Source organism: Trachemys scripta, chromosome 7 (genome assembly GCF_013100865.1).
Source record: "Trachemys scripta elegans isolate TJP31775 chromosome 7, CAS_Tse_1.0, whole genome shotgun sequence".
Lineage (NCBI taxonomy): Eukaryota > Metazoa > Chordata > Testudines > Emydidae > Trachemys > Trachemys scripta.
In genome coordinates, this window is record NC_048304.1 from 72,610,274 (window position 1) to 72,624,704 (window position 14,431).

Sequence of the window (14,431 nt, forward strand, 5' to 3'; positions counted from 1 at the left end):
TGGGGTGCTGAGCGCCGGGGGCCGGCGAGGCCGGGGGGGCCAAGCGCCGGCAGAGCCGGGCACCGGGAACGCCGGGGGTGCTGAGCGCTGGGGGCCGGCGGGGCCGAGGGCGCTGAGCGCTGGCGGTGCTGGGGGTGCCAAGTGCCGGGGACCCGGGGGCCGGGCCGGGGGCCGGGGGGTGCTGAGCGGGCCGGGGGTGCTCTGCCGGGGGGCCGGGGGCCTGGCCGGGGACCGGCAGTGCTGGGCGTGCCGCGGGTGCTCGACCGGGGACCCGGGGGCCGGGCCGGGGGTGCTCAGGCCTGGGGCCGGCACCCCAGGGCCCGAGCCGACCCAGGCTGGAGACGCCGGGGGGGCCAGACTGGGCCGCGCCTGCTCCCTCCATACCCCCCTTACCTGCTTCAGGCTTCCCGCGAATCAAATGTTCGCGGGAAGCAGGGGAGGGGGCGGAGTTGGGGCGGGGACTTTGGGGAAGGGGTGGAGTTGGGGCGGGGGCATGGGCGGGGCTTGGGGCGGGGCCCTGGCCCTGTGGAGTGTCCTCCTTTTGGAGGCTCAAAATATGGTAACCCTAACTGTACATCACAGGGAGAATATCCTTTCTGACCCTCAAAGTAGTTAAGGCCAGAGCACAAGATTTGATTACTCTCAGTAGGTCTGAATCGCTACTGTCTTGCACTTTGTCCAAGCACTACCACTTACCCTTTTGATGTGGTAGTATTTTGGCCCTGATTCAGGAAAGCATCTCTATTCACACAACACTTGAGCACATCCTGACCTTTAGGTATGTGATTGTTTTCCACAATCAGGGCCTTTATTCCTACTTTGGGCAATTGTAAGAGACTAGACAAGAAGTTTTGCATAAAGCCATAATCTGATCTACATTGTATTGAACAGTTAGTGTTTTGTACCAACGCTGTCATATGATCTCCAAAACCTGAAATAATATTGTTTCAGTGTGATATGAGAGCGTGGTTTTGTCTATTCTTTCACTGAAATTAGTTTTATTCATTTTCTCAATGCATTACCAGATCCAGGGAACTTGACTGATATTGAATTTGTTTTCTTTAATTAACACCATCACTGAAGTGAATTTAATGCTCTGATAAGATGTCAATCATATTCTTCAGGTCTATCCAAATTCTCTAAGCCCTGAACAGGTACAGCACAAGCAGTGGCTGTGCAAGCTTTATTTACATTGCCCTGCCATTGTGGCATCTCTGTTCTGAAGTGACCTCCTCCAAAAAAAAGGTAGCTCTATGTCAATTCAGTTGTTAGCCTATCTGCTGAGACTTCACTGGTGCAGTTTATTTTAATAATAAAACAGAACCACACTTGGCTCCAATTCAGTGCCAAGTATCTCTAAGTGCTTTACAAACATTAAACATACTGTTGTAACATACGATAATATGGTTATTCTGTCTTGCAAATGAGGAAATTGAGGCAAAAAGACTTTAGAGCCAAAGTTTTCAACAGTATCCTCCAGTTTTGAGTTTCTCTGATAGAAAGCTCTTCCTTTTTGTTGTCTCTCTCACGTAGGCCCCAATCCTGCAAAGCTCTTTGACCCATCTGAGAGGTGCTGCACTTTCTCAATTCCTACTGAAGGCGCTCTGTACCTCAAAGTATCCATTTTGTACCTCAAATGCTATCTTGGTGTAATGGTGAGGAGGGGTCATGGGAACAGCTGCTAAACTCTTTTTCATTTCTAGCACCAATCTAAAGAAAAAGTTGGAATGGTATTCCTGTCTCTGAGGGAGCTATCTCCTCTCGGATGGAATTTACCCCTGAGAAGATTATTCCTTGGGATGAAGGAATAATGAAGATTATTCATAAAAGTATTTCTGGACAGCAAACGTATTGCCTCTGGAGTGGAGCAGATAGGTTTTTTTAGGGTTTTTTTTTAATATCCAGAGAGAATTGCTCAGCTTTTCCACACAAGGTCTTCACTCACACTCACTTCATATTTATCACTTGCACAAAAAATTATATATTCAATACATTTTTCAGTAAACATGTTACCATCAAATACAATTAGTGGGAATTTGCTTGCCAAATGATAATCTTGTTTCCATTGATTATGGTTATGCAGAAGCAATTTTGCTCACAGAGAAAAACAAATGAAAAGATTGTCCTGTCCCATATATCTCCCATTTGCAAACACATGCACTTCTGGTGTGTGAAATTTGTCCAAGGCTAACAAAATTATGTGGGATACCCTTTTTAACATAATAATAAGACATCACTTATATGACTGGGGACCTTTCTTTGCACTAATCAGCTAGCCCACTGATCCTGATCCTAATCCTAATCCTAATCCTAAACGGCTCCTCAAAAACTAGCCTGGGAGTTGTTAGCAATTGTTGTCTATCTTCAGACTTTCACTGGTTTGAAGGTCACTTTTCCCTTCCTTTTAATGCAGAGGTGGGCAAACTTTTTGGCCCAAGTGCCACATCTGGGAATGGAAATTGTATGGCGGGCCATGAAAGCTCACAAAATTGGGGTTGGGGTATGGGAGGGGGTGAGGGCTCCAGGGTGGGGCCAGAAATGAGGAGTTCAGGGTGCGGGAGGGGGCTCCAGGCTGGGGTGGGGAATGGGGTGCAGGGGGGTGAGGTCTCTGGCTGGGGGTGCGGGCTCTGGGATGGGGCTGGGGATGAGAGGTTTGGGATGTGGGAAGGGGTGCAGGCTCTGGCTGGGGGTGCGGGCTCTGAGGTGGGACTGAGGATGAGAGGTTTGGGGTGCAGGAGGGTGCTCTGGGCTGGGATCGAGGGGTTTGGAGAGCGGGAAGGGGATCAGGGCTGGGGTGGGGGTTGGGGCATGGGGAGAGGTGCAGGGGTGCAGGCTCCCAGCGGCGCTTACCTCAAGCGGCTCCCAGAAGCAGCGGCATGTCCCTTCTCCGGCTCCTATACAGAAGCGCAACCAGGCGGCTCTCGGGGGTAATAGGAGCCTATATAAGAAAAAGACCCAAAAATCAGCACATCTTGTCACCCTAGGGCCATTGGAATGTGTAGGAGCCAGAGCGGGGCCATGCCGCAGCTTCTAGGAGCCACATGGAGTGGCCCCAACGCTGCTCCCCAGCTGGAGCGCCAGAGAGGGGCAAGTCCCAGATCCTGCTCCCCAGCGGAAGCTCGTGGGCCGGCTTAAAACGGCTCGTGGTCCAGATCCGGCCTGCGGGCCATAGTTTGCTCACTTCTGTTTTAATGCTCCCTGCCCAATACATGTCTTTAAAAAAAAAAGAAGGGATAGAAATAAAGTACTACAGTATGCTACAGAAATGGTTCAAAGCACTAACGGTGGGGTTTGGGGGGCATTGCTGGAAGTTACTGTGATATTTTTTCTTAATAATGTCCCCAATCTCCAGTTTACACTCCCAAAATGCTATGTGTCACAAAAACATAGGAACTCAAGATTAACCATACCAAATGAGATAATAAGTCCAATAATAGGCCTTTGGCAGTGTTCAATTCCTGATTCTTCAAACAAAGGGGCAAATATCCCATAATGTTCCTGGCCAACTGTACACTACTCATTCAAGGGGGAGAAGAAGATTGCTTCCCAGTCTCAGTAAAGATTAGTTTATGCCCTGTAGCATGAGATTTGATTATCCTTATCTCAGCATGAGTATAACTATAAATGGTAATCTTGGTAAGAAAATTATCCAGCCCTTTTTAAATGCAGTCACAGTATTTGACTCAGTGACCTGCACTGCAGCAAATTCCATAGCCTGCCTGCCTTCTCTGAAGAAATATTTCCTATATAGTGGTCTAAATTTACCAACCATTAATTTAATTTATTAATCTATTCCTCTTATTTTTATGGGACTGGGTATAAAGGCATGACTAATCAGTTTTTACTATAAAATTATGAAGGGCAAGTGCCTCTATCAATTTTCCCATGACTCATCTCTAGTCCTGGCTGAACAATTATACTTTCTGAGGGCAGAATAATTTATCTGGTGAAACCTTTATTATAGGCGATGATGCACAAACCAAAAAAACCCCCATGACTTCAGGTTATGTCTGCAATTAGAAAACAATATAATTTGTAAAGTGAGCAAATTTGCTCTAGAATCGTTGACCCACTATAAATAACTTTTTGGGCTACTTGTTTACTGAGTCACATTTCTGAACAGAACAACACTTTGTGGTGAACACTCATTTTTTGAATCCCATTTCATCTTCCTGACCCCTCTATTTGTATGGGATCTTCTTTATTTCCTTCAGTTATCTAGCCTAACCAAATTCTTAAAAATTGTTTTAAAAAAACATGAAAAGCTCTTTAGTGGAGAAACATTTTTTTTAAAAAAAGGAAGAACATTTCAACTACAAGACCACATGTACCTCCTGTTTTGTATAAAGTTGAGCAGTGACATACTAGATATCTGATAAGACCATGCCAAAAAGGAGAGTAGTTTCCTGGTTCCCGAAGTCCTGAACCGATGCATCACTGTGATATTCCAGTTTTATGACAGTGTAATTCCACTGAAATCAGCCTGATGTCCCTACACTTATGCTTCAGGCAATAAAATATGGCAGAAACCAATTACTACTCACCTTGGATCATATCCTGAGTTTCTTTGATTTTTGTACCCAGATTCTAGACAACCCTGGCTCTACACAACCTCACACAGACACCAGGAACAAAAGTAATCTTGGCAAAGACAGGTTGATGGCAAGCAAGAATAGATCATCTGGAGCAGACCATGTCCTTGACCCACTATGACCTTTCATGTCACAATGTGCAAATGACCCATGAAGGGGCTAAGTAGAGATTGTAAGATCTACAATTTTCGCAAGAGCCAGGACAGAGGCACAACAAATTGCACCTTGTAATTTTCCTTCTGGCCACAGCTTTTGGGACATTCATGTATCCATAACTTGAAGACAGTACCTAACCCATCAAGTGCTGTTCTGAGGGTCAAATCTCATCCCTCCACAGCAGAGGGATAGAACTTGAGCATCCTTTAGGGGGGTACTGCACCCCATTTGCATGTCATTGCACAGCAAGTCTTGGAGGTGTGGGCCAAGTGAAGGGGAAGGAGTGAAATAAGCTACTGCAGGACTATGTAATAGCCAGAGTAGTTCCAATGCCACTCTATGCCCTGGAGGGATTCCTTACAGCAACACCACTGGATCTGCCTTTTGCCAAGCCTGGGTACTTAAGCTTGGCATAGGGACTGGATTTAGCCCTTAGGCAAGAGGCCAAAGGTTGAGCGGTTCAACCATTGGAGGTGCAATAATTTCATAGAAATGAGAGCAAAGGCTGGATAGTTGCATTCAATGGGAAAAAACATTTCTTATTTCTGCCAAGTCAGCTGCTATGTGATCTATCCCTGAAAAGGGAAAATTACAAGTCCTTTTTCATGCTTTAAGATTCTGTTTTTCTATACTTTGCAGGAAGTAAGCTACAATGGAGCACAACTATCTCAATGGTGATATTTGTGTGGGTGTTCTCAGCATTTTGGTCTGCAATGCCACTGTTGGGGTGGGGTGAATATGACTATGAGCCACTAAGAACTTGCTGCACATTGGACTACACCAAAGGAGACAGGTGAGGAGGCCCATTAGATTATTCCCTCAGCTTTCTGTGAAATGGGTGACAAGACCAGCAGTAGCTGAATTTTATAGCAAACGCTTATCTTTCAGAGCTGACACTAGACATCCGGCTGCCCTAGATGCCCCATCTTTCTGGGACAGAGCAATTGGGTGGAAATGTGCTGGTGTGGCTGCTCTCAGCCCCCAGCCATGGTTACAGCTGTGTGAAGTATCTCAGCAAACCTCTGCTGGAAGCAGCTGGGCCAGAGACCCACTAGTATGGCAAATCCCTCTCACTGCTGCTGTCACAAAGGCTCTGGCACCTTTAAAAGAGCTGAATCCAAAGCTGTATTGGTACAGTTCACAGGTGTGAGGGCAGCTGGGTTAGAGGCGTCCCTCAAAAATCGACACCCTAGGCAGCTGCTACTGCTGTGTGATCTATGCCAAATACTGACTGTGCTACCACTAGAGTTACAATGTCCCTCATGCTTTCCTGTTTATCCACCTAATACATTGTGTCATGATCTTTGATTCTGAACACTCTGACTGGGACTTTTTTGTTTTACTCACGTGTACTACCTAGCACAAGTCCTGATCTTTGACTGGGGACTCTAGGCACTATCACAATATTAATTAATTAATTACATTATCATTCTTACCATTATCTTTATATAATACCATCTGTTTGCTGATATCAGCTGAAACTCTTGAGCCAACAGGCCCTACAGCTAAACTAGGAGGAAATAGGGGGTGGGGTGTTTTCCCTAAGTAGCTCTTCTTACCAGAATCCACTTCCACTCCTGGTCTATCAGAGTGCAACTGTATTGAGCTTCAGCACATGCCCCAAAGCCTGTCTGCTGCATCTAAAGCATCTATCCTTCCTTTGCATTTTTACAAATATAAATATATAAATACTTAGAAGCTTTTGCCTGAGAAAAGATTACAAGAGGTCTAAATTTCCTTTTCTATGCAGTCTTTTATTGATAGAAAGGTAATATACAGAATGGTTGTTAATTAGTATTTCAAATATTGCATGTGTGCTGGAGCACACTCTGATTAGTGCATTTTATAAACAACAAACAACACATCAGAAAAGGATTAATGGGGGCTTTTTCCTCTACCCACCAGAAATTTCGTCACATTCCTTTTTGCTATGGCCATTTTCAATTTTGTGATCCCTATCTTCATCATGCTGACAGCGTACCAATCTATAGAGCAGAAATTCAAGAAAAGTGGACAGTTCAAGGTAAGGAAGCTTCCTCGAGTTCCCCCCAAAACAAGATCACCTATGTGAGGTATAAAGTCCTGAAAACACACTCTCCCTCCTGGCCTCAGTATCATTGACCAAGATTTTGAAACAACCCCTCACCTCCCCTCCCTACAGAATCCTTCCCAGATTATACACTAAAATAAGTGCATGGTAAAACAGAATAGAGGGAGTTTTTGTTGATTTGATATAGATAATCATCCAGAGTAGCTTTGCTCATGAACGCTCATTCTTACTTACTTAACTAAGTCTTAGCACATCAAAGCTCTCTGAGACCAACAACACTGCAAAGGAAACATTATGAGGAGGACTCAGTTTCTAAGTGGGGGCAGGAGGGCAGGCTGGTTTTATAAATGTAACTTGTTTACACTTGGCTAGGGTAAATCAGAAATCTTTATGAGGTGGACACAAAGAAATTGTTTTTTCAGAAATGTTCTGGAGTACTAGGTTTATGATGATGTAATGTGGCGATTATGTAACTTGTTTTTTTAGGCACATACTGTACAGTCAGTGAGCTTTACACTTGACTGGCTAATTCACACACAGAGCTCCCTCAGTTATCAAATTCATTCTCATGGCATCCTTAAAAAAAAAAGAAACAGAGTTAAAATTTGAGGCAAAGATTTACCCTAGCAGACTAGTGTGTAGGATAGAAGGTATGTACACAAGCAATATATTACTTTAACAATGATCAACATTTTTTTCCAGTGAGTTTATGGAAGAGTCTGACAACTTATGTCTTTGCCTATTATAGGATGGTGTACAATAGTGTATGGTATTATGTAATCCGCAGGAAATGTATAGGCATTAAAACTACAGTTCAATGTGTACACATACACATTAATAGTGAGGTACTCAAATACTATGGTCATGAGAACCACAGAAAAGTCTACAAAATATAGACACAATGGCAACACTATATGTTTTGGCTTGATATCAATGATCTCATTTAATTTTTTGTATTATTTGTTATATTTGCTTCATCCCATTTGTAATACCCTCTTAGATGCTTACAAAATCCCATCCCATCACCGATTTGTCCATTTTGCAAGTTTCCTGTTGCCCCCTACACCCTGTCCTTTTCTGTAGAAATGAAATTAACATGGCTGCTTAATTAACTTCCCTGCTGCTTTCAAGGGACACTTCACATTTCACCTTGTTATGTCACCCCATGATCTATATCAGCTCTCTAGGAATAGCACTCACAGGCAAATAGCTACTACTATCCCAGCAGGGGGAGCCCAAAACATTGGGAGCCAATTCCACACAATTTCATCCAAATAACATCAATGGAAGAGCTGAGAGCAGAAGGAGGACAGTCTCTAACATGTGTGTCTTCTATCTAAAAATCCTTCACTGATTTTGAGCAAAAAATATTAGGTTACTGCGTCTGTCCTGTCTGTTTAATGCCTCATATTACTATGTAATAGATGAGTGTGTGGTTTTGTTTTTTCAGTTTAATACAAGTTTACCAGTGAAGACACTGGTCATTTGCTGGGGCCCCTACTCCCTTTTATGCTTCTATGCTGCAGTTGAAAATGTGACTTTCATCTCTCCAAAACTCCGAATGGTATGTTGAAAAAGCCCTCACATTGTCCTTGCTTTTTTCTGACTTACTCCTACAGCATATCATTTCACCAATCAATAGCTTGACACAGGATATATAAATAAGTAAATGGTTTCTACATAGTTTATTATTCATCTACTATCTTTAAAGAAAAGCAGCTAAGTATAGTAATGACAATAATTAAAATGATATTAGTGAGATCGCCACAAGATACTGAAAACAATTTAATAAGCTTCACTTGTTGCTTCAATAGTTGATTTTGGATCTGGATCTGTAGCCTGAGTATTATTCGGTTGGTCAGGTTTTCATCTAAGTTCAAGTGGTATTACTCTAAAGAGCTGGTTTTGGCTCCATTGTTTTCCAGTGTGGAACATTCATTTCTTAAGTGAATCTTTAATTAGTAAAACCACTCTTAAAATGCTTACTTTTCCCAGAGGACTCCTCTCTGAATAAAACTTGTTCTGGAATTGGAGGAAATGAACCTTTTCTCTAGATTCTCTCTGTTCTACATTTGTAGGAAACGAGAAGGGGATGCTAAAATGGCATATAAAAAGGATGGGAGTTTAGCATATGTGCATGAAGTATTTTACCATTCTATTTCAAAATCAAAATAATTTATCTTGGGGAACTGACTGGCTCAGGGGTTCAGTAATAACATATGAAGCCTTTCATCTGTAGCTCACTGGTTAAAATCCATCCAAAGTTGCAGGTAGCTAAAAGTTACTACCATATATTAGTTCAGTATCCCATATATTGTTCAGTATCCCACCTAAAATGAGTTTGTGATCTCAGTTGACTTCACCTTGGATAGCCTACATCACAAAATTCACTACCACAAATTGTGCATTTGTTTTCAGTCTCAACTGAAAAATCCCAAGAGTACAGACACTGAACTGATTTCTCACTTTGGAGGTGGTCCCCTCCTAGTCAGGGAAGAGTGGCTGGGCAATTTGAAGAAGTTTCATCGTCTGTCTTGTACCTGTCATGTGGGTAAAGGACTTATCTTCAGTTGACTCAAAACTCATCACAAGCAGCAAATTCATTTTTAAAAAATAATTCAGCAGGAACTTGTTTGGTAAGGGGCAAACCAACCATTTCTTCAGAGCTAGACTGCAGTGAGGATCTAATGGGCTTGTGTAGCATCACTTCAACTTCTGCTGAAACTTACATTTTTTACATGAAATTAAAATTGTTCTCTGTCTGTATATATCTTATAACAGATACCTGCCATTATTGCCAAGACAGTGCCAACAGTGGATGCTTTTGTCTATGCCCTGGGGAATGAAAACTATAGAGGAGGAATATGGCAGTTCCTCACAGGACAGAAGATTGAGAAAGCAGAGGTCGATAACAAAACTAAGTAACACAGTATGGCTTTAAGCTAAATTAATGCAGACACATAACTGAAAGCAAAACCAGCTGAGGAAACCATGTACGTACGCTAACTTTAATTAAAGGTGGTTCCACATTGGAAAGGTTCTGCCTGGTCTAAAAGCAATGAAATACTGAAAGAAAGTCATGTGGATAACTGTTGAGTTTCTCTTTCAATCTGTCATGAGCTGCTTGTCAAACAAGATGCCTTAAACCTGTGTTGGTTGTTGTCAGTCTTATTTTATATGTCATTGCAAATAAACTGTGTGCTGTGAAACATTTTTTTCCTGCTGGACTAAGATCAAAGTTTAGAAAATGAACTGTGGATATTAGGTTATCCAGTGAGGCCTACCAGTATTAATTTGTGCTCTATTTATCCACATGGTATGTCTGGGTAACCAAAAGATTAAAGCAATATCCAGAATTATACCATATGTTTGTGTCAGTGACTTGTTCACCTGCATTTTTTAATTTCACATAAAACAGAAGTTTGCAAATTTAGGGCCTGAATCTACCATCCTTATATAACTGAGAGCAGACACTATAATACTGAGAGCAGACACTGGCTCATATTAAAGTGAATGATCAGTAGTGTGTATTTAAGACTTCTGTATTTCATCATGTTGTTCATGATGCCTGTATAACTGCGAACTGGCAGTTGGATGGTGCTTGTTATCACAAGATGTGTCTCTGAATGATCTAGTTACAAAATAGGTTTCATGACACATTAGAATGAAAGAGATAGTGTGTATATAAAGACCCAAATCCAATTGATTCTTAGAGAGAAATCATAGTTAGTTTCCAAACATTGAAAGTAACAGAGTTTTTGAATCTAAGGAAGGAAAAGTCTTATCAGTCACAATTGCCATTTCCAACACATAATTTAATAGAGGGGAGAGAGTGTTGAGTAGTGGAATACACAAAGGTAGAATGGTGCACTACTAGAGAATAAAACATTAGCCAAAGCTGTATATTTTCCTCAAGAGTTTGTTCTTTGGAAACATGTATTTCCATCCTGGAACAAAGATTTATTTTATTTTCTTAGGGACAGATTCTAAGGTCTACCCAGCATTTAATTAGCCCACACTCAGGCAAATTCACACTGGCTTCAGAAGGAACTTGGCTCAGTAAAGACCTCATAATTTGACTCTCAGTGCATTTTAAAAGTAATATTGTGTATTGTAATAATCTTTTAGGGGCGGGGTGGCATTCGACAAGTGGCAGAACTCATCTTGTGTTCTTTACCTCCCTGCATGGTTACAAGTTTCAGCAGTACCTATACCTCTCTCTGTTTAGTTTTTATGTATCCTTTTTTAGTATTTGTTGAAAACTCTGATGGGTGAACCTTAATATTGTTATTTATTGTGTGCAAGGTTGACCAACGCTCTATAAGCCTCTAGAAAAATGCTATCACTGCTCTGAGCAGCTAACAATCTAAGAGTCACACACCATATCTGAAAAAGCATGAGGTAATGTGGAATCTCAAAAGGTTTGGAGTTAGTTTAGGTAAATGCAGGGCTGGGTACAAATACAAACCTTTGAGTGCTTGTGCAAATTATCTGCATGAGTCTACAAAATTTGATTTGAAATCTCCCAAGAACAATTTCATTCATGAAACTTCACATCAGGCCAGAAAGAGTGTGAAAAACACAAGTCTCTTTCATGATATCTCAGCACTTTCCAGTTTGGTCCAAGCTAGCAGCTGAAAATACAGCGGCCATTTTACAAAAAGGAGAGGGAGCACTACAGATAAAGATACTCAAACCTTTCACATTACAGAAGGGCCCAAGACTTAAAATTCAGACCTAAATTGAGAGGTGAAGCTGAACCTTTGCAAAGCACATGGTTGTTCTGATTTAGGATTCTGTTCATTCTTATAAATTCTGATCCAGTTCTGGATTTAGATGTAAACTTCCTCAAAATTCCACAGACTGGATAAGTCAATGTTAAGTTAGTGTGGATTCATTTCTAGGAATGGGCAAAAGAAAGGGTTGTCTTTTTTCAAAGGCAGGTTGGCCTACTAAAAAACCAAGGATTCCTCTCCTCAATGTGCCATTACAGCTGAGGAGACATACACCAGTCATAAAGGGATTGGTTATTAATAATGTTTGTGAGTGAGGAAACCAATAATTTTTGTAATGCTGACTAAAAAGGCACGAGTCAAGAAAAATCAGAAGTTATTGTGTTTCAAGATTCTCAACTCCTAGCCAAATAGCAAGACTATGTCTAGGAGCCTCAAACCTGGACATTTTCCATTACACCTGAACAAATTTTACATAGGAAAGTTTTACTCATGCTAGGGAAAATTTCACTTTACACAGATCTAAGCTCTATCCCTAAGCTCTCACCTCATGCACAGATGTCACAATAAGAAAGCAGACTATAAATCAAAAACTGCCCAGCAGATTTGAATATTTATATAGTCGAAGGGAAAAGCCAAAGTGTTACCAGATGTGTTGGTTTAGGTTCTTAGAACCTTACATATTTTTACAGACAAATAGATATATACACATTTTTTTTTTAACATTTTTTTTACATTGCTGTTTTTACATAGCTGTACATAGATTATATTTTCTTTATACATTTGGGTCAGTTAAGTTTTAATAGAATTCCCTTATGTTTTTAACAAATTTGACTAAATTGTTTATAGTCAAATTATTTCAAATACCTGGATTATTTACAGACATTCCTTTGGAAAAGGGCCCATTTTTCCTTCAGAATGGCTGCAAAGGAACCAAGAATTTATTTTCTCTTTAACATAGTACTTTTTAGCATTTTTACAAAGTTTAACTGCTTAATTCTGTTTAGCCTCTGTAGAGTTAACTTTTTAGGGTCTTTCCTTAAATTACTGTTTATCTTCCAAAATGACACCTTTATCAATTAGATTTTACCATTTTAAGTATTGTTCCAGGGATTCATGCTTGCACTTATTGCTTTCTTACTCCTGCCACTATGCCCTTAAGGCTTTCAACCAATTTCTTTATCTGTTGCTTGCCTGCTTGTCTGGGCCTGATCCTGCTTTTTCCAATGAACCTTTTCTTTTCATGGGCACAAGCTATGTTTCACTACCAATTTAGCAAGGAGGGTGGGCTTTTTAACCAGCCCCCACCCTTCCTGGTTCCTTTTTTTAAACATTTCTTTCAATATTGTGAAATGACCACAATATCACTCACAAGAAAAACAAAACAAAGCAAAACAAACAAACAAACATAAACCACACTACACTGCCCAAACTCCTATATTTTTCAGAGTTTGGTTTAACAGAACAAGATTTGTATCTTATGATTTTAACCCACTTTGGGCCAGAGGGAGAGACGCTAAGCTTCCCTCTGTATTGCTCGGGCTTTCACCACCGAGGGTTCATCCACCAAATATAAAAATCCTTCCCAGGATCAGAGCGAGAAACAGTAAGTTTTCCTCTGTACAGGCTGTTAGGCGGAGGTAGCTGTCATTACAAGCCTCCCACAGCAGCCAGGTCCCTGCAGCGTCTCTTTTTGCTGCATTTGGGGGTTTACATATGAGGATATAGTGGGCCAATCTATCCTCCAGGTTTGAAATAGAGCAAGCATCTGCAAGGGCTTGTTCAGTCCAAGGACTGTGCCCATATCTCTGAAGGATTTGTTTAAAGGGTGTTATTTCTTTTACAAAAGGTGAGGTTGGAGCTCCTTCAAACTCCATTCCTGTCTCTGAGACTGTTCTCCCTTGTTTTTTCTTAAACATTTTTAACACGTGTATAGTTTTCTTTGTCACCCCTGAACCCTTGCAGCGAGTGACACAGCCTAAATTATCTTATCCTGCTACCCCTGATTTTGTTCAGCGAGCAGCTTTACCTTGCCCTATGGGCTCTTGTTACCCCTGATTTTTCAGTGAACACTTTGGATAAGATTAATTGTAGCTTAAAGTTTTTATGAGCTCTTTTATGAAGCCTTTACCCACCAGAGGTCAGTAGGCTTTGGTTAACCAAAAATAGAACCACTTTCTATAGAGCCAGCTGTGTGCACACCAATGTTCACAATAACTGAGGCATTTTACCAATATTCCCCCTTTCGCAATTCTCCACCAAAATGTTATACCAATAGAATAAAAACCAGCAGGATCTTATTAAGAGGGATAAGGCAAAGATGCCACATTTATTGTAAATATACTGATAAAGCAAAAGATAAAAGTAAACAACGTTGTTTGACTACTTATTTTTTATACATACACACATACAGAGAGAGAGAGAGAGAGAGAGAGATTTACACAATTATTTATTTAAGTTTTGTATAGGTGTTATAGTTACCAGCCTAGAAGTTGCTCATGCCAAGTTACTGGCCAGGTATCTTGGTCATGAGGATGGAGCCGAGTCTGTGTCAGGTACACCTGATGCTCCTGGAGGCTGGCAGCAGAACCAGAGACTCAGGCCTGGTCTACACTAGGCGTTTATGTCGAAGTTAGCGCCGTTACATCGAATTAACCCTGCACCCGTCCACACCGCGAAGGTATTTAGTTCGACATAGAGGTCTCTTTAATTCGACTTCTGTACTCCTCCCCGACGAGGGGAGTAGCGCTAAATTCGACAAGGCCATGTCGAATTAGGCTAGGTGTGGATGGAAATCGACGTTAATAGCTCCGGGAGCTATCCCACAGTGCACCACTCTGTTGACGCTCTGGACAGCAGTACGAGCTCGGATGCTCTGACCAGCCACACAGGAAAAGCCC

At 41.6% G+C, this 14,431-nt stretch overlaps 1 protein-coding gene across 2 annotated transcripts in view; it reads left to right on the forward strand.

Annotated features, from left to right (window-relative positions):
- Nucleotides 1–10,005, forward strand: part of RGR (retinal G protein coupled receptor) — a 26,054-nt gene extending 16,049 nt beyond the window's left edge. For both annotated transcript variants that reach the window (XM_034776510.1, XM_034776509.1), the window contains exons 4-7: nt 5,388–5,541; nt 6,654–6,771; nt 8,249–8,362; nt 9,580–10,005. In XM_034776510.1, the coding sequence (XP_034632401.1) occupies nt 5,388–5,541; nt 6,654–6,771; nt 8,249–8,362; nt 9,580–9,723 (530 nt within the window). In that variant the 3' untranslated portion in view covers nt 9,724–10,005. The remainder of the gene's footprint in view (nt 1–5,387; nt 5,542–6,653; nt 6,772–8,248; nt 8,363–9,579) is intronic.
- The last annotated feature ends 4,426 nt before the right edge of the window (nt 10,006–14,431 follow it).